General features: G+C 41.1%; 1 protein-coding gene across 3 annotated transcripts in view; it reads right to left on the bottom strand.

Moving 5' to 3' along the window:
- The window catches only part of LOC104962547 (PDZ domain-containing RING finger protein 4-like), a 106,091-nt gene that overhangs the window by 14,682 nt on the left and 64,069 nt on the right, over nt 1-27,340 (bottom strand). For all 3 annotated transcript variants that reach the window (XM_010790996.1, XM_010790997.1, XM_010790998.1), the window contains 2 exons: nt 2,979-3,232; nt 630-732 (listed from right to left, as the gene is read on the bottom strand). In XM_010790996.1, the coding sequence (XP_010789298.1) occupies nt 630-732; nt 2,979-3,232 (357 nt within the window). The remainder of the gene's footprint in view (nt 1-629; nt 733-2,978; nt 3,233-27,340) is intronic.

The raw sequence follows: 27,340 nt of genomic DNA, 5'->3' as shown, positions 1-27,340 counted from the left end.
AAAGGATCTCTGCTCTGAAATGCCTCGCATGCAACCCAATGCACCATAAAACGTCACACATGTGCAACAAGAACAAAATGGCACTTTTGCAAGACAGGCCTTTGGGAAAATATATTTGACAGTGCAATGCAAAGGTTCATATCTTTAATAATGCGGAGGTCGGATGAGAATTCCTCATATGTTGAGGGTAAAGGGTTTCACAGAAGAGCAGTACCTCAAACACTTCAGGATGTCGAAGGCTACATGCCAGAACTTCCAAAGCACGGTCACAGCAGTGAACTACTTTCACCTGACTAGAGGTCTAATTCATTATTGAAAAATAATTTCAGAGGGTCCTTCAAATATTAAAGTAAGAGGTAAAAAGAAGACTGATACCACTTTATAGGTGTGTTAAGTATAAGGCTGGAGCCAGGAGACAATGAGCTAAAAGACTTTAGACCGTTTACCTGGGTCTTTCTAATTTGAAAAGTAAAAACAATCAGTAATCGACACAGGAAATGTCGTTAAAGAACTTAATTGAAACCTAATGTGCCAATACATCAGCGTGATTTACATTTAGCCAATAATATGACCAATGCCAATGAATTTGTAAGGTTTAAGAAAGCAGTGATGTCAAGTACGTTTCCTACCTCATACTCAAACTCCTCCGTCCTCTCTCCATCAGCTGGAACAGGGGAGAGGTAATCCGTCCCTTCATAGTAATCCTTGTCCATTGTATGAAGAGAATGACAGCTGTCGGGGGAGACAGGCAGAGGAAGAAAGAGAGGAAGAGACAGACAGAGTGGGAGGCAGAGAGAGATGTTTGAGCTTCTTTCTAATGCGTTCAATTCCTTTAATTGACAAGATTTCCTCGCCTTTGTCTTTCAGGAATCTGAAGTATAAAGGATTTGTCAAGGGCTTTCATTGCCGCTGGAGTGCGTGTGTGATAAAAATCCAGCCCCTTGTTATTAACAGCATATCCACATCATTTGCTTCCTATTATTGACGGACCACCCCCCCACACTGTACAGTGTAATTCTATTATTCCTCCCTCAGTCACTGAACAAAACAGCATTGTGAGGGCTTGGATAAGATGAGCAGCGTCAGTGCCACACAAGATACAAGGTGGACAAAAACTCAAAAAAAAGAAGATTCTGAGTGATGTGTTCAGGGGCTGTCTTGACTCTAAGAATACCCAGAACTGTAAAACTGTCTCAAAACAATCTCCCAGTGCCAAAACCAGACTGAAAAATGACAGAATGCTTTATACTTAAGTGCCTCAATATTACACACATAACAACATTTGGCAGTAGGTGCAAAGAATACAATTACACATTTACAATCTAGCCTCAAACATGAGAGTGACAAACATTTGTTACATCGATAAAATCTGCTTTATATTGGATTGTGCACCTGATCTCAGATGAAAAAGAAGAAAATGTGAGTTTTATGGGACACATTGATTACATTTGGGCTTGGCCGGGGGCCGCAAGTAGCCCGCAAGCACACGCTGCACTGTGTTGTCTAGTTTTTTTATTAGCCCATTTGCTTTAATCACCTTGTAAACCTTCCATGAGTCAAAATGGATACGCCAAGCAGATACAATTATGGCAAGAAGGCTCCGTGGGGGATTGTAAGGTTATTATTGTGTGAGATATGTACATGTGGTGATGATTTTGATCAGTTCTTGTAAAGTACTTTACACCTAGCACGTAGCACCGACAATGACACACACACTTTACTTTTTTTATGATGTTTTTAGGCAAGCAATGAGTCTCTAATCATGTCTCCACTGACAAATGGCAACATATTTTGGAGTTTATGATTCTGAATTTATGATCTGCTATAACAAAAACATGTTTCACAGAGACCATCCTGACTTCCCAGATCTGCGCTGTGAGGCTCCTACGTTGCCATTGTCTCACTCCCAAGAGGCAGGAGCCAGATATTTCTTCATGCTAAACTTTTCTCTTGCTCACAGTTTACTCCTCCTTTGAGATGAACAGAGTATAAACTAAAATGCCACGAGAAGAAATAATGAACCCCATTGCCGTGTTGTTTTCCAGCAAAACCTCTTGTTGATACTTTAAACTCCAAAGATGTTTTTGTGTACATATTTTGATGCCTTCCTCCCACATTACCAATAAAAAAAACAGGTTTTTGAGGTATTGTACTTCCCAGCATCCAGTTGAGATGTGATTAGACTTCTAACTGTCAGACTTCTAGTATGTCCTTTCATTTCTTCTTAAATTAAAGACACTTAAGCCCAACAAACACATTGAATCCTACTGCTGAGTTATTTCTTTGTGTATCGATTCAACAGTCAAACTGAATAAAGTCAACTGAAGCCGTCATACAAGACTACATGGACTTCCTTTTATTTATTCTCAACCTTTTCATACTTGCTGCTTGTTGTTAGATTTTAATTAATGTTTTATTCTTTACAAAACCTGGAAATGCCAAGCATACTTCATATATACATTCTGTGTTAATGCTTGATTAGGATCACTTAGCCCTGTCCTTTTTTAAATGTAGTGTGTCCCATTTATGAGAAGAACACGTGAAGGACGTTGAGACTATCATTCATCATACTGTACAAATCTATGTTTGTCATACTCTGCAGCTGGTTAGACAATTCATTTATATTTTACAGGCGCCTTGCATACTTGTATTGCTAATCCTCCAAACACTGATATTTCTGCTTCATAGCTCAATAACATTTCTCACTACCCCCCCACCCTCATTAATTACCATCAGACCCAGCCAAAGTCAGAGCAAGGACACAAAAACAAACTCTTGTGGCAATGAACCAAAATCTTCCGTAATCATACCAAATGAAATACAAACAAGAGGATACACAAGGATATGAAATGAAAATATATTTAATGATATGAAATCACTGACCTTCAAACTTTAAATTCAGATTTTTTTACTTTTTCTTTTACTTTGCAAAGATAGAAAGTTAAATGAAAACTAAAAACATTTCCTATTGAGCGCACCTGTCAGAGAGCAGGAAGGGACAGACGTCAGGCACAGGAGGGGTCGAAGGCCGGAGCTTTGCCAACGCCATGATGTGTTCGAAAGTGATGTCGGTCTGAGTGCATACATCCACCACATGGATTTCCTGAGGGAGGCCATGGGGGCGGCCGCTGGGGGTCCGCCTGATGACCTGCACCACGACGGGGTCCCTGGCAGCGCGGAAGGCCTCCGCCGTCTCCTCATGGCTCGATTTGGACAACTCCTTCCCGTTCACCTGAGGAGGACAGGGACAAATTATACATGGGTTATATTTTGTCTGTGATATACAACAGCTCCGTACACTTTATTTGTTGACTGTTGCAACAGAAACAAGTCTTTGAGATGAACCTTGGCTAATTGGTGGAGCTACATTTCTGTATGCAGAGCCAGAGAGGCAGTGTTTTCTGGGTAAGTGACATTAAACCAGCCAAAAAGAACGGAGACTCAGAATGTTGCGTGACATTGGTTATTTCTCTCTTTATCTTATTATAATCATTATACCAAGTAATAGAAGCAGATCTGACAAAAGGTGAAACTAATTGAATGAAACGTTGGATAAACACAATCTTGTATGTCCTTGTCCTTGTCTTGTATGTATATATATACATATATATATATTGTATATATATGGCATACAAAAACACTGAGCTACTACACTTCTGTCTGCTTTCAAATCCCAACAATAGCACAACCATAGTCTCTGAATATGCAACATACTGTATAAATGCAACATTGTACCTATGGGCAATTTGGCCATATTGCTTTTACAGCTTTAAAAGTTGTGGTCAGGGTGAATGCATTCACATACAAATGTATATTTCTTTCATGGATGTGTTCCCGACAGATGATCAAAGAGAAATCTTGATGAACATAACATTTGAAAAGACACACAAAAGCCCAGTTTGATGCAACGTTATCTGGGTGTTGGATCAAAGCCCCAACGGCCTCTGTTCATTCCAGCAGTGCATCTTCAACCTCATCTCCACAAAATGAACTGGATTTTCTGGCAGATTGAAAATGATTTGCACTACAGCTGGCACATATAAAGAAAATCATTGCTTCATTTAACAGCAGTAATTTCTCTAGAAGAGGAACCATGGATGTAGAATACCTTAGAGAATTTGCTTTGGTATAAACGCTGAAACCAGAGATTATAATTTAGATAACCGCTGAGAAAAAGGAAAAAAGATAGACACAGCATAATTACACTTGCTTTTGTATTTAAATATGGTTTTGGAGTGGAGCTTTTTGCTCGCACAGCAAACTGAAATCACTTTAAATGATAACTAGCAAAGTAAAAGAAAGAGTCAGCTCTGGGAAAATACAACAAGACTGGGGAACCAAAAAAGCAGCAGTGTTTCAAAACTGACATCACAGAGCAACACAGTGGTAGAAGTAAAAACAAATAGCTTCTTTCAGACTCTCACAAAACGACAAAATTCATGTGCAGACGACAATTTATGTATGTCGTGCCTCTAAAAGAACATTAAGATGCAGGAGCCACCAGGGAACTCCTGCTGAGAGAACTTATATTTTCAACCCAAGATATGCCTGACTTGAGTCGCGCATGTTCGATGACACATTTCACTACAGTTGGCAGTACATCTTTGAGAAATGACTTTTTAGCAGCGATATAGCATCAATATAAATTGATAGCATAAAGCCAGGCTCAAGTCTTTTTTATAGTGCTTACTGTATACAAGACATATCTGTTGTTCCCAACTATTAAGGCTTGTAAATTATGCTGAAATAAATATATATAGTTTCTAACAAATTATTGAATCATTTGCTGATTGTCATTTTGGTTAATTGATACATTTGTTAACTCCTGGAAAATACAAAAATGCACAATTTTGAGGAACTCGATCTGAAACCTAGGTTGAAAATGTGGTAAACTGATCAATAATATTGATGGACAACCCATTTTAATTACTTATTTCAAACACAATGGTCTTCCAAATATCATCATTACCTGCTAACTGAAAACATAAACAAATAGTGTAATAACGGTGATAATATATAATGGTGTATCCCTGGTGCATTCACATATTTACACGTCATGTGGATGTGAGTTTGTGTGCTTTACTTTGTTTTCCTTTACTTCTCAAAGTGTCCCTTGAGCATGAGTGATGCCCTACAAAACAACAGACAACTTGTTATTTCTCATTCCTAACAGAAGTCATATACTGTGTAAATCCCTCAGCTCTTGTTGTGTTCAGGCCAGCTCTCCTGCCTCCTGACGTGACCTTTGTTTGTAGCATGTTGCATTAATCACCTGAGTGGGAGACAAAGTGGGTCAACAACACTCCTGTGGAACTGCAGGGCAATTTGGAGCAAAGAGTCCAGTCGCGCAGCCTCCCTCATCCCTCCTTCTCTCACTCCAAACCTGCTTTCATTCTGTTTTTCAGCCATTCAGCAGGTTTTAAATACTGCAGCACGTACATCACAGTTAAGTCCTGTATTAAAGAAACATGCAGCACTATAATAATTCGCTTATTTAGTTCCTTTTATTGTCTCTCTCTCTCTTTTTTTTTCCTGCTTGTGTCTTGCTCTGCAGGCTAGTCCTGGAACAGGGATCGTGATGGAAACAAAAGACTTGGAGTAGACAAATGAAGCAGCCGATGGCGTATGACAGTCCCGGAGAAAAAGGATCACATTTCCCAGCTCTCCCTCTGGTATAGCCTGTCCAGCCCAAGCTCCTCCGACAAGCCTCTGTACTTGCTAGCCATACTCCAAAACCATAACAAAACAAGATGAAACATGTCAGTACAAATAAGGGAGTGGTTTTCATTCTCTTCACAAATGTTCATAAGAGCCAGATGGAACAATTAATCCCCAATCAACAGAAGAATATTAAGTAGCCTTAACTCCTGCATTAGGGACTTTGTCATCATGGCTGAAGGCATCACAGCTCCACACTGCCTCAGTGCTGTTAGTTGTTTGGATCTCCTATCTGACAGATGGAGAGAGTTTCTACGAGCTTGGCTGCAGCTTTCTAGAAACTCTCAGATATTCTCACATTCAGAATTTGCCTTCAGTACAGTCCTTGAGATGTCTTGTGACAGCTCAGCAAAGTGCATCATCAGCTTGCTTGCCCAAAAATGCAAAGGGTGAATATATACCAGAGTTTTAATGGAAAATATGTTTCCCAACTGGCCTTAATCTTGTCGAATTTAAAGAACATTTCGTCCCGCATTCACCGCCTTACGCTCAACAAGCAGTAATCTCTTGAAGTTTCATCATCACATATATTTGGGTTTACTCGCATAAACTATCTACTTCAAGTGTGCATGCAAAGTAATACATATTCATTCACAAACACATACTGGTAAACTAAATCTGTTTGCAACAAATTATTTAGCAGCTGTAGTGTTTATCAAGTGCAGTGCAGCTCTGAAAGTGGTTCATGGCCAAAACTCCGTATGCACAAAGTCAACAAGAATCATCTTATTGTCTGGAATGAAACAAAGCTGATTATTCATGAGAGATTATTTTCTGTTCAAATGAGCCAGGAGAGGATCAGGTAAAGTTGGAAGTTGGAAAGAACTGGGCGTTAGGATGGAGTTGTTGGACCAAGACACATCTGCTGGCTGTTTGCACACAAATATGCTGCAGCTGTAGCCAAAAGAGAAATGTGTTTTCATTCAAAGCCCAAGAGAGAAGCACCAGGCTTCACACAAGAAATCCAGTGAACCAGAAGGAGAGTGTATGGAAGGGATGAAACACCTTTAAGTTTATTCTATATTTGCAATGGCACAGTCTCATATTGACAAAGACTTTTCAAAAATATGGTGTACCAGACTCAGCGACAGTTTCATTCCACAGGCAATAAGACTGTTAAACACCTGAACTACTGTAAGAACATTCACCTGTTTGCAACTTAAAAATGATGTATCACTTGTATATAGACTCTTATGGCACTATTTATATTCTATTTCATTGTATTTACGTGCACTATTTTATCTGTTTATTGTGTTGCACTGTTGGAGGAGCCTTGGAAGATTTTCATCGACATAACTACACTCCTATGTACTATGTACGAATGACAATAAAAGCCTTGAACCTTGAACTTGTTGCACATTTAGTTTCTACAACACATCACTTTGACCTCATTCACACCAACGGTGTTTCAGGGCCAGTTCGGAGCTGGAGCTTGAAAAGCACCGGGTTTTCCTGTTCACACCGCAGCGGAGCAGCCGCTTAGCTCCGGAATCCGGTTCGTTTCAAGCGCCAAAAAATTGTCCGGCTCGAGCAAAAGCACCATATACGTCACGCTTACGTCGAGGCGGGGGCGGGGGCAGGGGCGGGATCAACTCCTGAACAACAACAACAAGCCGGCGTTTTATCCAGTTTGTACACAACGATGGAGAAACTTAACAAGCAGCAGTGGTCCACTGAAGAGACCAGCTACCTACTGGGAATCTGGTCTTCCGAAGAGGTACAGAGGAAGCTGGAGCACAATCGGCCATTATTGTTGTTGTCGGTGTGAGCTGTGAGGGGTTTCCGTGCGGTTTGGCTTTATGAAGCAGGCACGCAAACAGTTACGTCATGACGCAAACGATGACACGATGACGCAATGACGCAGCACCAGTCTGGACTCTGGGCAGTGTGAAAAGAGCCGGAGCTAAACCGAAGAACCGGTTCTGAACCTGAAAAGCTCTAGCACGGAGCTTGAACCGGAGTTGCGTTGGTGTGAATGAGGTTTTTGAGCTACAAACAGAATGAGTTGAAAACTTCAACAAAAGTCACTGTTCTTACAACTACGAGCCTCAAGTCCCCTACAGCGAAAGCACAATCCTGAATGTCCTCTCATCTGTGTCCCATCTTATCATGCGTCCTCCAGGTATGAGCACAAGAAAGAAAGAACAAACAAACACGTAGCAGCTTAGCTCCACTCCTCAGGCGTCTCCTCCGTCAGTGCTTTTGTCTCCTCGACTGCTGCCGCCCATCAATATCTCCAAAGACCGAGGGCAGAATGTAGTGACAGTGGTAGTAAAGTGGGGCCAGTTTATCTGTTAAGATGTCAACCTGAGCCACATCTGATGCTGCTCCTGCCGAGGCACAATTTCTTCGGCAGGAGGCACAGACACTGCCGGCAGCTTGCAGGGGATTACTGATAGAAGTGATTGATGTACTTCTTCTGCCAGGAGAAAAGCCAGCCCCAGGCAGTAGACTCTAATAGTCCATTAGCTTTTTTATGCTTTCGAATTAACTACATGCATTGCTTTATGGCTTGCATGTAGCACTTTGAATCTTAATGAAATGTTTTGTTTTTAATTTTAAAGAGTTTATGCAGTGCACAAGAAAATAGTGTGTGTCTCCACTTTCTCCTGGATGAACTGGAAATGTGCTGAACTGAATGAAGGTCATTCTTTCTACTTCAGCTGAACAGACAAGTAAACAAGGCTTTCAGCGGCAGAAGAAAGAGCATCAAAGTCTATTTAACCACCGTGTGTAACCTTGGCTGTAGTGCTTAACATCTGTACATGCAGTGAGCCAGCATTACACACAGTCTACATCTCCTGTTTGCCGTCACCTGCTGGTTTGAGTGGCAGCCTGTGGGGTGTTAAGTGTATGCAGGCAGATGGAGAAAGTGTAACATGTAGGTCATGAAGCCTCGGGAGTGTAGCGCTTACTGCTGTAGTTTACACGCCTGTTCCATCTCCTCCTCTTTTGGGGGAAAGCAGCCTGTCAGTGTTAAGGTCCGGTCAGCTGTGTGGAGCCCTCAGATGAAAGAGTTGAAGGAGACCGAGGAGTGATGAGTGGTGTGTCAGAAGAGGTACATTAGAGGAGTGCAAAGGAAGCATAGCCAGTAGGCCTGTGCTCTGGAGATATACAGATGGACACCTGCTACTCCTCCACCATCAAAACTGAGCACTGATGGATTTATAAAACAGCTCACAAGATGTGGACATGACAAGACATTGTTTGCTTCATACATTAGCTTGGCAAAGTATTTTTCCCCAGTGTAAAAACCCATTACAACGTTATTCTCTCAATGATATGATCAATGTTTCTCAACAAAAGTCTCCTGAATAATGAGATAACACTTCATTTTACACTTCCGTTCTTGTGTGCAACAAACGAGATATATCGTGTTAATTGGAGAACTATGTTGCCTGTGAATAGATCCAGGCTGTCTCACCTGTTTCCTGTCTTTAAAACATTTCCCTGAAATGTCAAACTTTTTCTTTAGACAGGTTTTTAACACAGCACAGTATCCACAGATGCAGTATTTTTACATTTCTGGATATTTCATACCAGTATTCACAACATTGAAAGTCTTCTATCTTTTTAGAGCATGGAATGCCTCTTTTAATGACACATTAGAGAGTTGATATAAATAAGGGGAGAAAGGAATCACTATGCAACAAAGGTCTCTGGCCGGACTTTACATGAGGATGTTGCAGTTCATCCTTGCCCTGAAACCCCGGCCCGTCCACACAGCGGCGTGCGTTGAAGCTTGCCGGCGGGCGTGTCTGAAACTCGACCAAGAACCAATCACATTATTTCTCCCGCCCCTGACACACAAGCAGCGGTTTGATTGGCTAGAGCTTGTACTGGCATATGATTTGATTGGCTGACGCTTCTGCCAAGGCTTCAAAAGTTGAACATTGCTTAACTTTTGCAGCGAGCCACGCCAGCAAAGCTCCGCTTCGCTTCCCACAATGCAGTTCGGCGAAAAGTGACACCCCATTCAAAGTGAATGGTGAAGCTTTCAACGCACGCCGCTGTGTGGACGTTTTAAAAAAAATGTGTAGCCGACTTAGATTTGTTTGCGTACATAAACCTGCAGCATTGGCTTTCTCATCTTTTGCACCGATGAAAATGAAAAAAAGGTTACTTATGTACAATTGTCATTGAAGAATAAGAACTGGACTGAATTGTATACTTCCACCCTTAATTGCGAAAAAGTTATTCTCACAGTCTTTTTATGATTTGTCCATATAAGAGAATTCTATAACAAAGCAGAGGACAAGAGATCTCTGCTGACCGACTGCTGCACCTGAACATCAACCGCTACACTCCAGCTCAACGGCAATGTGTTGCAAATCCATCATTCAATTTGTGAAACTCAATTTGTATTTACAAAAACATAAAACAGTGAAAACAGGACATTTCAGTAGCAAGGTGGAATTACTCCCTGATGTAATTCCAAATGCTAGAAAGCTGAGTTTTAAAGTGAGCATGACTGCCACAGAATCCTCTCTGTGAGGAAAAGGCTCAGGTTCCTCTTTACACCCAAATGTCTCATTTCAATAAAAAGTGTCAGAATAAAATACGGGCCTATGACCGTTACAGTAAAGCCCTTATGACAGCATAAATCTCTCTCAGACAGTCAGTGATACTGTCTGAGCGACGCAAGCAACGCTCCAATGACAAGAGAGAGAGAGAGACCAAGAGGGAGAGAGCAAGCCACTTGGGAAATCTGACAATAACCTCCACATACTACATGAACAAATGTAAAGGCCTCCTTTAACCCCTACATCCACATAAAACACACTCCACAAGGCCCCTGGGTTATTTTTCACATTAAATGCTCTACACGCTGCTGCTGGGGTTTTATGCCTGCAGAACATTGGATAAATTCTGCCAATTTTCTTTTTTGAGCACCAATCTTTCGTGAAGTACTCCCTTTATTGCGCAAATCATTCGTATTGTGTATGAGCTCATTCAGTCTGCTTTAAAATTCATGGACCACCTTTTAACATACGTTTATTATCCAATCTCATGCCGTGATCGCTCAGTAAAAGGACAACTATTATAAAAAGGACAAAGGAGAAGATATCTTAGAATGAACTCTCCCCACGCTCAATGTTAAAACAGTTGAGCAGCAGTGTGTGGTGTTTTACATCATATTGGTGGAAATACCTTTTTCTCTATTCTCATTTTTGTTGGAAAATACATTAAATTGTGGTATGAAACAATGATCTTTTACTTCAGGCCCAGTCCAGGACATCTCTGCAGCACAACAGTAATGAAATCCGAATGGTATATTCACACATACTGTATACGGCCTATAATTGGCATTTATAACACCTGATATTGCATATTACAGTCCATATTGCAATTTAGATTCAATTTAGAATTGTTAAGCCCTAGAGGTTGAGACTTTTTACCTTTATTGAAGCTGTTGCAAAGTAATGATCTAGAGTAATGACTTCTGGAACATTTCGTTTGAAATAATATCAGGCAAAATCACCCAGCATGACCAATATACACATCACACACACACACACACACACACACACACACACACACACACACACACACACACACACACACACACACACACACACCAATACAAATTGGACAGGCAGAAACGCACAAACTCAAAAGCGTAAAGCCTAAGTAAAATAAAAGCCAGAACATCCTCTCGTTCTGCTAAGCATCACTTTCCCAAGAAATTCAATCAATATGGTGTTCTATCTTCATCACCAACGGATTATGTTGAAGTTGAGACAATTGTACTCGCCTATTTTGGATGGATTATGAAATTCTGCAGTCGATTCCTAATATGATTTGGGACTGGTGAGGAAAACGGAGTGCTAAGTTAATCAGCTTGTTCAAGGTTAATGGTACATGTGGGGTATATTTGTTAAAGAGATTTAGAGACGTGCAGTTAATCTCTGTGCTTAACTTTTAAGATCTTGCTATCTTGGAGTGAGTTTTAATGTAAAATGGGGGTAGAAAATCAAATTACAGTAAAAGCAGCACTTGGGTGGATAAATAACTAATGGATGAACAGCCTCCTCCTTGGTGATAACTGGTAATTGGTTTGGGGGTCGGGAAAGAAGTGGGAGATGGGGGGGTATAGTCGGATGATGCTATGTGCTGTGCAGATCAGCAAAATAGCCTGGCTGGCGTGAAAAGATGTTGTAAGGAGTAATGGTGCCATCCATATGCTGACTGAAGAAAATCAAGTGGCTACTGTCATGGAACACCTCTAAATGTGCTGAGGGTGAGGCAGAAATGAGCTCAGACAGATAAAGGTGCCTAGTAAGAGTCTTTTTAACACTAAAAAGACATAAAACAATCGACACAGTAAAACAAAGTGCCACCACTGCTCTTTCCTTACTTATTCCTGAACTGTCTACTTGTTTTCAGCCCATTTCTATTGTCTTCCTGTGTACAATCCTTATATCATAAGAAGGAAAGAAAGAAAGAAAGAGGGTCAACCTTTATTTTCCTTCACCTTACTTACACAGCAATGATAATATCACACTCACCAAAGTGATTGGGGATGGAGCAACATCAAAGTTTATGGGCAAGAACCTTGACCACATACAGACAGGTTGTACACAAGCCGTTTTGAGATAAAGGCTTTTTTGTTTTTAATGAGATGATGAGAAGACGGCACTAATATCTGTCATTTACATGTGAAGCTCCAGCCAATCTCTGCTGGTTGTATAATGTGATACGTGAGCTAAAGGGAAGCTAGAAGCCTGATTTTCACTTCAGAGCCAGGCGAGCTAAGCTAACTAGCTGAAGGGAAAAGCTTCACATACTGTACAGCATAAACACATAAGAGTGTAATATATCTTATGGTAAAAACATTAGGTGGTGGCCTCTTTTAAAATCCCTATTTTACACAGTAAAACTGAGTATGAAGACAACAATGGCAAGTTAGCCCCTGTTTACCCCATTCCCAAATCACAGCAATCAACCGTGGGACTATAATGTTCTTATTACAGTGACAAATAACCTCCTTGGTGGAGGTAATAATGGCAAAAACTAGAAAAAAAAGATCCAAGTTGTAATGAAGATATATCCCTTTATTATCTGCTATTTCTCATGAAGTTTTAGAGAGCAGTTGAAACATGTAACAGATGGCACTAGCAATGCCAGGGCCGGTCTTATTCAGTGTGGCCTGGGGAGACTTTGAAAGCGGTAAATTGTTTCCTTCACGTTTAATATGCTCATCCTAGCAGCAGAGGCAATTAACACTGGATAAGCACTATTTACATAATTCCAGAATCAATCGTGATCACAACAAAGGCTCCTCGTCTGACTTCCCCTCTCTCTCTCTCTTTCCTCTCTAACTGTCTCTTTGTCTATGAGGCTGTCACACGGTCGCTGGCTTTGCGAATAGGAGTAGAGGTCAGACGGCGGCACGTGGAGCTTTGACAGTGCAAAAATTATTAACTGGGATGGTTTGAAAGGTCAGTCAGGACCCCTGCTGCTGGCCACTGATCTGCCTGTTAGTAATTAACAGGAAGCCAGTTCAGGTGGGGCGTCCAGGAAAATAGGCAGGTAAAAAAAGGAAAGAGGAAAGACGTATGGTGGAGAAGAGAACAAACCTAAACTAGAGGATGTTTCCAATTCCAGCTTCCTGCCGAAAAACTAATTTCACTCCACAAAACAATTCATTTTTGTTTGTAATGTGTGCGATTCCAGCTACATTGTGCCTTAGGCTGTTGGCTTTAACACTTTTCCCTGAGGCAAATGGAGTAATTATTGTCCCATCAAAGAAATGTCAACCACCACAAAAGACTTGACAAGAGAGCGGGCCGGTAAAATCAAGAGTGCCTCACAGACCGACAGCCAGCAGGTTTGGTCAATGCTGCCAATGTCAAAGAGTACATGATAGGCTTAGGCTGCGAGTGCTGAAGTCTCATTCAAGCTTTTCCTCGTACCAAACTCATCCTCAAATCTTAATTCAAACACTGGAAATGTTTCTGAGAAAGTAAAGCGGTGGATAGAAGTGTCAGGTTTATGGAGTTGCAGCCTTGTAAGCCTCCTTGGTGCCCAATGAGTAAATACAAAGTTATTGACTTCTAAGCACTTAGCAAAGCTCAACACCACAGGGATCAAGCTAACATACTGCAAAATACTCTCAACTCATTGCTTTTACAAAGGGCAGTCTTTGAAGTCCCAGGGAGTAATTATACGTTCATCAAACAATACGCCCCAGTAGCAAAAATCTTTAAATGTAGAAAAAACAAGTACTTTGACTTCTCGGTGTGATAAAGGCCGCACATAGACACGAAGGCAGAACAATAAAAGGCCTCCAGAAGGGATCCTATTTAAGTTGAAGGACACACAGCAGTAAATAAGATCAAAACTTCCAATGAAAAGCAGAGACATTACAATGAGACAGTGATGAAGTTGCTGATGATAATCTTATCCTTGTAAAGAGCAGCGGCACAAAGCATGATTAAAGGAAGGACATTATCTGAAGAGAGTGATCACAAGTGTAATCAATCTACTTCATGGCTACCTGCTGTGTTGTTCATGGCACAAGGAAAGTACCCGCAAGAGGTTAGAAGGAGTCGATGTCTGTGGTTCTCTCTCGACCCACTTGAGCCTCACTCCTTGTCAGGTCCCAGAGTCAATAAACAAAGGGAAGTGAGAGGAAATTGGATGCAATTCGGTGCTTCCCACTGTGTCCTGATTACACATTTGGAACAGTGGAGGCAGAAATGATGCTCAGAAGAGCTCATGTGTACTTGATCAACAATATAGTACCTGATTATTTCAGACTGGAGATACAGGGAAGCACATGAAACCCTTAGTACTCACATCGGCCTTCTATGATCGCGGCACTAACAAGGACAAACATAGGCCCGTTTTGGGTAAAAAGTGATTGAACATAAAATTACATTCAAATCAGCCTCCCAGTGGTAAACACAAGTGTAGGACACAGCACTTATTTTTCGAGCCTTCACTAAGATACATCAGTTCAGTTGTTAGCGGTCCTGATGGTTTTTGGACGTTCAAAACAATGAATATGTCTCAAATGTGCAATGACTTTTCAACATATTATGTGTAATATATCATTATTAAAATATGAATGCGAGCAATGACATATTAGGCACATGTAGCTTTAGGTGATAGGTTGGTTGGTTAATAGATTACTGGAGAGTATAAATACTTTTTTTTGCATCTCATATTCAGAAAAGTTGTAATTCAGGTATGTTATTGTTTAGGTTCAGAACAACATGACCACTTCATCATGGTGACAAGGTTGACCATTTAGAGACTCTAACATGATGCTGGCTTGATATTGGCTTAAGGTCAAAATATTTGATACCTGTATTTGAAAAGAAAATGTAAAATTGTGTTGGGCTTGCTCTGTTAAAGGGGACCTATCATGCAAAATGCACTTTTGTACGTCTTTTATACATGAATATGTGTCCCCGGTGTTCCAGGGAACTCACCAAGTGTCAGAAAACACAACCCTCTCTATTTTCCTCCATACCCAAATCTCTTAAAAACTGGCTGCAACGGATCTGATACAGACTGATCCAGATTTGAACACTTCTATGACGTCACAGAAGTGGCGCTACGGCTAATGGGCCAACTCCACCAATCAGGAGGAGACAGCCACGGACATTGCCGTTCGAAAGCGCTGGAGACGCTGTAGTACATATGCCAGGCCTGTAGATGGTGCTGTTCTCACAGAATCAGCCCATGCAAAGACAGTGAGCGAAATGAGGAATGGCTAAAATGCATGATCTGTTTGGTATTTTGAAAAATATAAATTATAAATATTCCTTATATAGGTATGGTCCTACACTATATTATTCAAATATAGCATGATAGGTCCACTTTAAGTTCTCTAGAACCAAGGATTACGTTTTGATTCCAATTAGCAAACTGTTTTTTAAAGCACTGTAAGAATGCTTCCAGAAGGCAAGCAAAGACAGAAATGACCGAACAGAGCTGTCAGTAAGTATTATGATTAATTAATTAAGAGGCATTAGAAGCACTACAGGCCAGCGGCTGTACTTTAGATTTCAATGACACAACCAGATGCTTTGAATAAAACGAAGAACAACATGAGTCCCTTAATGGATGTCAAACATTAAAGATCAAGTAACCTCTAATATAAAATACAACAAGCAATGTGAGCCAGTCTATTCTCAAAGTAATGAAACACCTGTCAAAACATGTTTATATGACCCGGAGCTTTACACAGTAAATGAGCTGTAACATTACTTTGCTCTTGATGGAGAATACATTAATGGAAAAATAGTCCACCTGGCAATTTTAATGTATGCAAAAAATAAGCAAACAAACCAATCTTGATTAAGAACACCTGGCGCTGTTGTTGTTTGAAGATTGCATCAAGGAATGAGTGGAATGATTTACAGGCAATACACAGCAAAGTTCCTGATTAATGATTCTGCCATTGCTTGAAGTTTCTCCAAAAGAAAAAAATGAAATGTGTTGATGAACATATTGAGCTTCTCGAGAGCTGCAGTTATTAGCCGGCACTTCAGAAATATTTTGAAATTAAGAGGAGTGCGCAGACGGCATAACTGCTTTCATTGATTGTGCAAACGGATGGGAGATTGGGGGCGGTGGGTAATGTGGTAATGGTATGCATGTGTGGTGGTGGTGGCAGCAATAGGGGTGTAGGGGGGGTCTTCACACTGTCATGGGGACCATAAGTAGGCCACGTATGCGACGTCTGGGCTGCGTGCTTGGTGTTCCCGGTTTCATAAGGGTTTGGCTTCACTGCCTAATGGGTGTAATAAAGGATTGTTCATGCCAGCGTCCGCTCATTTATTCTGATTCCTGAGAGCGAGAGGGGAGCGCTACAGCAATCAGCCACTACTCACCGGTTAATTCCAAAGCAGATTTATAGTCCGGCGGTGTAATGGATGCTCCGTGTGCACGCGCATGTGATTGTTTCTGCGTGTATGTGCGCTTCTAACACATCCTACCTATGCACAACGTCAGTATTGTTTTACAGGATTTCATCCCCACCACTGGGAGGCCAAGATTACATTTTAATCGGCTATTAAGTGCAATCACAGCTATGAATTTGATCCCAATGAAGCTTATACCCAGAACCCACACCTGGACTATACAGGCTGCAACAGGGCCATCATCTGTCCTGGCTAAGAGACAAGAACAGGTCACTTGTGGCTGTAGTGGAGAGGAGACCCTCCTGCCAGACAGGAATGACAGCTGCTCTGCCTCCCCAGCACAGGGTGTGTGGTATGAGGGGAAATGAGAAAGATGTGAAAGCTGGAAGAGAGAAGAAGAAGGACAGCATGATGTCCAACTGGAAGTCTCATAAACAAAGCCCACTTTTCCACTGCAGGAACTTAACTAAAGTTGTGATATAGTAATTTATGGGCTTTTATTTCCATTGTTCTATATGCTTTGGGGAGAGAATTCTGGATCATAAATCAGGCAAAATGTTGAAGTTTAAACTCTTCAAATTCCAGGTACATTTTGGCAGTGCTACTGTAGCAACGCTGTTCATCATGTGGTCAAGCAAATGTGCAGATAAAGACTGCATTTGAGCAAACAAGATTCATTTTGAAACAAGAAACACGTGGAATACATACAGATAATGACAACCAAGTGGGAAGAAAAGATATCTGCAATCAGATTTATAAAATGAAAATGTGTATCAGAGGATATTTCATTGTTTGGAACGACTGGGGTTGAGCCACATGGCAAAACAAATAAGGGGAAAACAATTAAGCGAGATTGTAGATAACTCTAGGACCGAAAGCATGAGCAGAGCAAAACAAAACAACAAAGCCAGTGGAGCTGCTATCAGCTACAGGCTCGCTTTGCAAAGTTCCTTAACATGCAGGTCACAGGTGCTGCATTAACTGATACAAGTGGAATATGGCTTTCCCCCCTCTAGCTGTATTGTCTATTTTCCTATTTGTTTTCCACTAGCAGATGCCTAATTGTGACACGGCCCTGCCAAACGCAGAGCACAAGAACACTGAAGCGATAGTCATTAGACTGTAATGCAGCATCCTCTGACACTATAACACTTGTGTGTCCTCGCTGCAGACTCCTAAACTAGAAACAACGAACTGAGGAGCGTTGAGATGTGAGGGACCACGGCACGGTGCAGCGCTCCACTTTAGCTGAAGTGGAAGTTTTTCTTTTGTTCTCGTCTGCCGGACGGTGTGTGGATTTGGCGAGCGATTAGGTTCATTTATACCACCGCAGCCACTTGGCAAGGATCACCACTTCATGTGGAGCCAATGTAACACTAGAATGAGACCAAATGGCTCTCTCAATGTGAAGGCGGAGAGGGGGAGGATGGGTGCAATGGTGGAGGGCATCTGCTCAACATTTACCTAGTGTTTTATAATTAGATGAGTGCAACTGCTTGGGAGCAACGCGTCTGTTCCACTGTGATTTTCTGATAACAATTCTATGACTTGGAAACAGGCGGAGGAGGCCTGTAGATGGAAACAATTAGTGAAGCTATTAAAGTATGAACCATATTGCAAGTGAAAAGAAATCTGTGTTCAAAACATAGAGACTGGTGATGGGGTGGAAGTTACTCATGACATATGATAATTGGTCCCAAGCAGCAGTAGGGCAACCTGTTAAATCCTGCTCACATCTGGTGCCTTTTGGTTTTCTATTTCTCTCTGTTTCGCACATTTAATTGCGTGCCAAACACAGACATTTAGCACAGGAGGATAACAGCTCAGTGGGTGAAGAAATAGAATCCATGTGACGACAGCAGGATTAACAACAAAGAGCCTCCCACTGGTCCATGGTGATACTTAAAGGTGGGGTAGGTAAGTTTGAGAAACCGGCTCGAGATACACTTTTTGTTATATTCCATGGAATGCTCTAAACATCCCGATAGCAATGAATATCTGAAGTGCTTTGACAAAAAATGTCATCTCTGGAAGCCGTGGTACTGTAAAGAGCTAAAATAACTGGATGGCCTGTCAGCCTTCCACCTGTGCACAAACTTATCTCGTGCCCTCATTGGTCATGTGCGCGGTCGTGTGTGTTGGAGGAGGTGCTCTGTAAGGAAGTGGAGGATTTTTTTCCGGCTGTGTATTTTTAAATTCTCGCGCACTCGAGCTGGTTTCTCCAAAATGACCTACCCCACCTTTAAGTCACACAAAATGTATTTTATTCTACTGTGCTTTCTGGCAGCGGACAGTTTGTCTTGTGTTGCAGAAAAAGCTGAGGTTTAACTCTAACATTAATTAATGATGGCTCTATTCAATTTAGGTGTGCCACTAAATCATTCTAGAGAGTCAGCATGCACACTGTCATGGCTCTACAACTGGAGCACCTGAATGGAGTGCGGCCATTATTCATATTATCCATTACACAAGTCTTCAATACAGTAAGTCAAAATGTATGTTGTAAATAGGGTCAGTTGCACTGACTAACACATATTGTCTTTGAGAATATAAACACATGATGTCTACAAAGATGCAACTACATCAACAATGGTCCCCTCTAGTTTAGGTACAGATGAAACCCCCAAAAATACTTGGTTTACGTCAGGGAAATGTTGGTAAGAGATGGGATAAGAACCCCAGTTGCAAGTAAATCACCTCAACAGCCTCAATACCCTTACCTTACATCCGTTTCCAATTTGACGCTAAATGTTAACTTTTGAAGTTGTTAAAGAGAACAGTTTAATATTTTTAATCAACCCAATCAAATCACAACTTTTAGTTTCAGATGTATGGTTGTGAATGGATTTAACAACACATATCTATATATATGGATATATATCTTAATATATATATATATATATATATATATATATATCTTAAATAGGGGAGTGTTGATATGCTGAATTGTTTCTTGTTTCACTTTGAATAAACCAGGTTTGCTTTTGGCCACTGTTTCCAGTCTGCATGCTAAGCAAAGGCTCACAAAAATAATAAGGCTAATAGGCTTTTCCTTAATAGTTAATATACAGACCTTGATAGTGACATTTTATCTCACTACAGCTGATTTGATAACTATGGAAATGTAATTCTCGAAAATGTATCTGTAAAAAAGAGATGTCTTTATTACTGCTAACTAATACCAGGCAGATGCAGCATTCATTAATAAATATGCTGCTTTAGCAATTCTGCCAACACAAGCTGAAGCCAGGATTTGTCACTGCACAGATGACAGAGCTCCTCTTCTCTCACACACCATCAAAATTAAAAGTCACAACAGGCATTAGACAGGCAGAGGACCATGTGCTACCTTATGTAATAGTGCAGACTGATATGTTTACACAGAATGTTACTTTCTTTCACTAAAGGAAATGGCTAAACTTGAATTTGAGTCCTTGTGGTTTATATTTATAGCGAAGCATAGATTTGAGCTTTATCCTAGATGCCATTGTGATTTATGTAAAAAAATGAAATAGCTTTCTTCTGATATAAACATATTTTAGCTTTTTGATCGTTGTCAGTAAATCACAACTACAAGCGACATCTGTATTTAATCATATTTGATACGCGTGACGAAGAACTGGTCTACTGTTGCAGCATCCAGCCTTCAGTGGTCATAAGAAGAGCTATATATCTCAGATTCACCTGGGGCCCTCGCTGACGTGTGGGCTGCAGTGTAGACAAAGACAGGGAGCAAAGCGGAACTCCCTCAGTTGTGTGACTGCCAAATTCATTCTGTACAAAAAAACAAGCAAGAGTGATGGATTTTCCCCAAGCAACTGGGATATTTCTAGACTGTGTGTTTCCTGAAATACAACTCTCTCCCCAGAGCAGGGACATTTAGTGGAGAGCTGTAATAGTATGATGTGATATTTTGACACACACACACACACACACACACACACACACACACACACACACACACACACACACACACACACACACACACACACACACACACACACACACACCTCTGCAGACCATAGATACACTCAAACACACAGAAGCACAATGTCAAGTGGGAGCTATCTGTTTGCTCCTCGTCCTTTTTCGTGTTTTTTTTACAGCATTCTGTCAGGTCCCTGATGGATAGCAGCCCTCAGGTAGAGGAAGTAGCCCATCCTCATCCCACCCCCTTCTCTCTTCCTCTCAAAACATATTCTGCTATTGATTAATTCACAAACAGTCTAAATGCACTCAGTTTCTAAACGCAGACGTTCTGTATTGATTATCTCTGCGCTATTCCCTCAGGCTGCCTCAGTTCCAAAGGCACGCCTCCGAGGAAAACACCACTTCCAAATCTAACCCACTTTGTTTAACTGCTGTTACAAAAAAAAAGTAGCTGCAATACCAAGTCAATATCAGACATGTTTATGCTACACACTGTGTAAATACATTGCATGAATCACAGACCTTGTTTATGGTTAAATAAAGCATAATTTGCTGCTGAGTATGTTTGGTTAAAGCAAGATCTGGGACTTCACTGTGGTCTTTTGGCACTGATCTGTCACTGTCTGTTGTTTTTTTAGGAAGCTCTCAGCGTGTCTGTGTGAAGACAGCAGCTACTCCTACTTCACATTTGACACGCCATGGAGAGAAAGTGACATGGAAGGATGACACTCAGAGTTGGTGATGTGCCAATGACACTAATGGAGTCCTCCTCAGCACTCCCCTGACATTACCCAGCCTCTGTCTGGTCTTTCTTGATCTGTCCCTCCGGCTCGCATAATACTCTCCCCGATCCTCTGGAGTCTGCAGATCCACTGAGACAGAGCTGCATTTTTAAAAATGTTTCCACAGACTGTGACAGCCACAAATGTGACTTTTAAAGGATACTCAGACACCTTCCCTTAAGAATGAATGGTAATTGATAACCGCAATTTTGTTCATTGTGGAATCATAATGATCCAAGTGTACAGCCAGATTAAGGATGATTTAAACAAAAAATATCTCGTCCAGTAAAGAAATACAAGGCCCTAAGCCAGGCTTGTGATTGGAGCTCCAAGATGGCCTGGCCTGAACTAGTGGACCCTAGTGAGTTTTGACCCAACAAACAGTGTGGGTTAGCCAAATCGAATGAAAAATGTCTACTGGTAAAATGAGACTAAGTGTTTATAAACTATTCTAGTAGGTGAAAGAATACTCAGCAGGAACTTACTACCACATTTTGATTAATATACCAGTTCATTTTATGACTTTATGGTAAAATAACTATGCCTTATGAGTCCAAAGCAATAATTTGTCAAGCTATTAAATTACAATTCAATGCCTGAATGCAACTTCATGCTGCTACAGAAGAAGAAGGAGCTGAATAAGGCAGGTGGCCCCCTCCTCAGTGTGCCAGTCTGCCTGCGAGTGTTGAGGCTGTGAGGAAGGAGGTCTGACTGTGAGAGGATCTGGGTTGTGTAGGAGGTGCTGGGTGGACTCGGTGCTGCGGGGGAGAGAACACGCTCTCCTTTCCAACATCACAAAGATTGCATCTTCTTTCTACTGTGAACTTCTGCTAGCTGCTGTTTCACAACAATGTGTTGTGTTGTAAAAATAGTTTCTTTCTCTCACATGTTCATATTGATACATATTACACAAAGTGTGCCTCAATTTTTAAAATGGTACTTACATTGTTCTTTGTTCTGCAACCACCATGATTTATCAAAGCAGTAAACAAACTCTATATGAAACAATTCTTGCAAAATCAATTAACCCACAGACCTGCTTACTTGAAATTCTAATGCGATTGGACTTTCAAATAGATTTTGCAATCCACTGAAATTACATTTACACTGAGGTGGCAACTGAAACTCACCCTACATTGATGCAGCATTGATTTTATTTGAGAAAGGCTTGAGTTTAAAAAAGCCATTGAGATGCTTTCATTGCAAATGCAGCTCATTAAAAAGCGAGGCCTTTGGAACTGTGTCAGTGTGTCAGTGTGACAGCCGCACGAACAATAAAGCCACGGCTCCGCTCCACACTGTAGACGCTCAGACACAATCTAAAAACGGAAACCTTCAAGATGTATTTAAAAGAAACACAGCTATGGGCTTGCTGCCTAGCTTTTGTGTTCAGGCTAATAATACCTGATATGGCTCCTGGATTGATATAGATAGATAGACTGCTAGATAGCTAATGTCACTGCGCAGCGGCTGTATTCATGGAGCTTCTTATCACTTCCCTCCCCGGGGCCCGGCCATAGAGCTGGGGGGCACGGAGGTGTGAGTGTGTGTAACCCTTCCCATCAAATGGCTGTCAGGCCGCGCTTATCATGGGAGCTGCAGGGGGTGCCCGCTGACCTGTGGAGTGACACCCAGCATGGCAGCCTCACCCGGGGGGCTTTATGTTACCCCGACACCCTCCCCTCCCTCAAGCGCCAGCACACACACAGCCTGATCTCCTGGCCTACTGCAGCATCCGTCACACACACAGAGACACACACCTGTCAAACACAACCGCACCTTCTGAGCCGCCGCACAGGTTGAAGGTAAAAGCATAAAAGTAAGAGCAATGGAAAAAAACAAACGGAAGGTTAAAGTAAAAGACAGACAAACAGTGAAAAGGGGGCCACGCTATAGGCTTCCACCACAAGGACTCAAAGCTTTGTCGCCTCTTTTTATCGACTATAGATCACACAGGCAGCCCGAGCCCTGACACCATCCTATTTCTCCAAATGTCAGCGGCGATGTTGGAGCTGATATCTTCTGGCTTGGGGGGAAACCGGACGCTGAATACATTGTAGAGTACAGATAAGAAAAAGCCTATGTATTCTGTCAGTTGCTCTTTCCTTTTACCAGCAACGAAAAGAGGACTTTGTTTTTCCGCAATCCAGCAACAGCACCAACACAACTGCATCTCAATGATACGGGTGTGAATGGAGAAAATATAATGTGTTTTATAATGCCTACTAAAGCTCAGCAGTTAATTAACTATATCCTATAACAAGACTCAGTGGTTTTATATCATGATAATATTTTAGTAAAATATCATTAAATTATGCAATTAAAGCTGATTGAAAACATACTAAATTAGTTATCAAGGGTTTTCTTTTACACACATTTCTCTGATGTAGGATTCAACAGAGTAACACTGCTCATTGTACTGAACATTTATGAAATTGTTGCATATAATAAGATGCCTTTGTTTGCCGTATTGGGAGAAAACATCCTTGTCAATACCATGATTTTAATTTCAACCATTTGCTATTACAGCTCGAGTATTTAACATCATATTTTGGCAGTAAGTAAGAGTCAATTAGTGGAAGTTATAACATTATACGAATCATTATTATTCCCTTAAAGCATTATTGTTCCTGATAAATAAGCAACATATCTAGGTTATGATTTAATAAGAGCTAACACTTCTTTATCAGCACTGTATGGTGTGGTTGGATCAGATTTGATTGACAGCAGCTTCTCCATGGGGAATGCTGAAAGCTCATATCTAAGAAGAAACTGTCAGAGGCAAACACTGTGAGAAAGGGTAAAAAAAAGAAAAGAAAGTTGGCCTGCTGCACACTAGCAGAACACTCCTCAAGCACTAAATATACTGTTGCACTGGCAACAAATAATACAAAAAACACAACTAATATGATTCAGTTTGTAAATGGACTTATTCTGATTGGTTAAAACCAAGAGCACAGGCAAAGCGACAATACATCCATACATTTATCCTATGAAATAACCACAAGTGTTTTAATGTTTGTATTATTTTGTGTTCATGTTATCCCGCTTCACTCAAAGTAAAATATTTTCAGTGGTACCCATATTTTTCGCAGTCTGTTATTTTACGTGTTTTCATCTGAATATTCCTCCACTGCATACAATACCAACTAATTGGGAGGAGAAGGGAAGATGTATTCCTGTGAATTGTAATAGATTAATGAGGGCCCTTCTGTCTACTTAAACTCAGATAATCAGCTAAGAGGCACCCCGGATGCAGATGCAACCCCCTGTGTGCATCCCATAGCTCTTTGTTTGAGCCAATGTTTGTAGTAGGAAAGCCCAAGCTGTCACTTCTGTTCCCATTTCTCACTTGATAAACACACACACACACACACACACACACACACACACACACACACACACACACACACACACACACACACACACACACACAGAAGTTGAGAGCAGAATCGAACAGTCTGAAATCTTGCATAAAGGCAACCACATACACACAGATGGAAATGCACATGCATCACACTTATAGTAAAAGACACAAACCAAATAGACAGAAATTATGTGAACGTACACATACGTGCTTTACTCGTAGAAACATGCTTGAGAGGGACTGGTGTGTAAAGGGAATAAAATAACTGCTTTGAATTTCCTAATGTAATATTCTGAGTTATACTGTGGCCAACAAGTCATGGCTTATAATAATGCGGTCAGACAAATATGGCTCCTTTGTCCTTTGTTTACGGGACAGAGGACAGAAAATATTTTTATATCCCCCATGCCACAGTAGCATGCTGTTTCAGAGCTCGTTACACACACAACACATCTGACTCATTTTACACCGGGTTCAATTCATTAAATAGAAGTTCTGGTTCACTGGCATTGAGATACTCAGGCATGTAGTTCATTTTATCCGTCGCTCCTCTAGTCTGATTGAAGTCGACGGCCTTTGATCTTGATTAGCATGCGAAAGTAAAACATGCACTAAGACAAGGATCGCTGCTACTCATGGATGACGCCACGCTGATGTCATCCTCATCTTCTAAAACTAGATTTACCCAAAGTGAGATTACTTTCATCCCAATGGATTAATGAGGTGATGGCATTATGAAAAGGAAGGTGAATGAATCTAATGACCTCCAGTTCTTTGTTTGCTTCTATAATTAGCTTATTTTTGTTTCTGTGCACGTACAATATCCTCCTAGTGTCTGAATACCTGAAGAGCCAAAACAAGCACTTCTATATCCAACAACCGGCCTTGTAGAGAAATGTGTGCCCTTGTAAATAGCTTTGGTTCCCTAAGGAAAATGATATGTCATTGTTTGTTAGTGCAGGTCTTCCTTGGTGGTGGCGGTGAGTGAGATTAAAGAAATCGGCACAGACTGAAGCACATACGGGAGATAAAACTCATTTTGAAGAGCTGTGTTCATGTTGGGTTGGAGAGGCGGAAGAGAGGAGGGCGTCCGGAGACTTGATGTGTGGCTGAAAAGGTCAGCTGGGTTCTTATTGAGATAAGAAACAGATGAAAAGAAAAAGGTCAATTCATCAACTCCCTTCTAAATCCCCTCTGCTCCTCCATGGTGAGATTTAGTGGACTGACTGATAAAACCCATTGACTTTATGTCTGGTGGCAAATGTGGCAGCATTTGTATCTGAGAAGTACAGCACACATCATGTGTGTGTTGTAACCTCATTTTAAATGCATCATAAATAAACCAACACTATGTTTAAATCTCACTATTTTCTATTTATTATTCAGATGCAGTCAAGCGGTTGAATGTGTGAAAATTAGACTGTGAAATCTCCAGTTACACAGTCATTGTGAGGTTGTGGTTATGCAACACTCTCTGCAGCGGCTTCAACCTGAGATGTATGGGAATAGCATTAGACGCTGTGAGGGGAGCAATAAAGTGAAGACATATACTAATTATTTGTAAACAGACTGAGTGGAAGATCATCTCAGCATATTTGGATCTCAATTTCAACTGCTGGGAACCCTGAGATAGACAGCTGCAGAGCTCAGAGCCTTCCATTCATATTGTAATCAAACACGGTTGGCTGACAGATCAGGCTTCTGGTTGGAGGCTGTGGGATGAAGCAGAAAGAACACTGCAAATGATGATGGGGAATGGGGCTGACTCAGAAATATGCTTCTTTATATTAGGAAGGAATGAAAAGAGTGTGTGTGTGTGTGTGTGTGTGTGTGTGTGTGTGTGTGTGTGTGTGTGTGTGTCCATGTATCTTTTAAAAAAAACAAAAAACCTTTGTAATGCTTTGGCATTGTAAAAGCAGCGCTGAAAGCCCATATTATATTTCGGGCTAATCTATCTTTGGTGGACACAAGATCAATCAAGCAGCACATTATTACTCTCCTCCCCCTCTTTCTTCTTTTCTATACATTTTAATGGTTGAGGGACATCCTTCAAAAAAACATAATGGGACAAGAAGATGGATGAGAACATTTGTAGCTAACTGTCTGGAGATAGTGCTGAAGATGAGGTGGGGGTCGAGAGCAAGGTTTGACAGCATTAATGTACCGGCAAAGCCATCACATCACATGTATACTCAAAGAGAGGAAGTGGGAGGACTGCTGCTTCCAGTTTATTTCCACCAATGTAAATTCCTATTTCATAACAGGCTGACGTCTAGCAAGCATTTATTTTATTAGAAGATTCATAGCTTGGTCTGTAAATGTCAGAAACAGGGGGAAATTACCATTAGATTTACTAAAAGGGGCCTGCACGGAGCTGTCAGATTACAGATACTTCAGAGATTTGGTCCAAAATATAAGAGATTTAAAGGGGACCTATTATGCAAAATCCACTTGTTTATGTCTCTTCTACATCAACATGTGTCCCCTCTGTGCAAAGAGATTCTGAAAGTTTCAGGAAAAAAGATTCTCTCTCTTTTTGTCCTGATCCATTTATATAAAAACCTGTCTGAAAACGAGCTGATCAGATTTTGGCGACTTCATGATGTCATAACGTTTTTTTGTTTGTGCAACCATTAGCCAATAACCAACCAAGGTACCCCCCCCCC

Source organism: Notothenia coriiceps, unplaced genomic scaffold, assembly GCF_000735185.1.
Source record: "Notothenia coriiceps isolate Sejong01 unplaced genomic scaffold, NC01 NC01_scaffold00034936, whole genome shotgun sequence".
Taxonomy (NCBI): Eukaryota; Metazoa; Chordata; class Actinopteri; order Perciformes; family Nototheniidae; genus Notothenia; species Notothenia coriiceps.
This window is presented reverse-complemented; position numbering and strand designations above follow the sequence as displayed.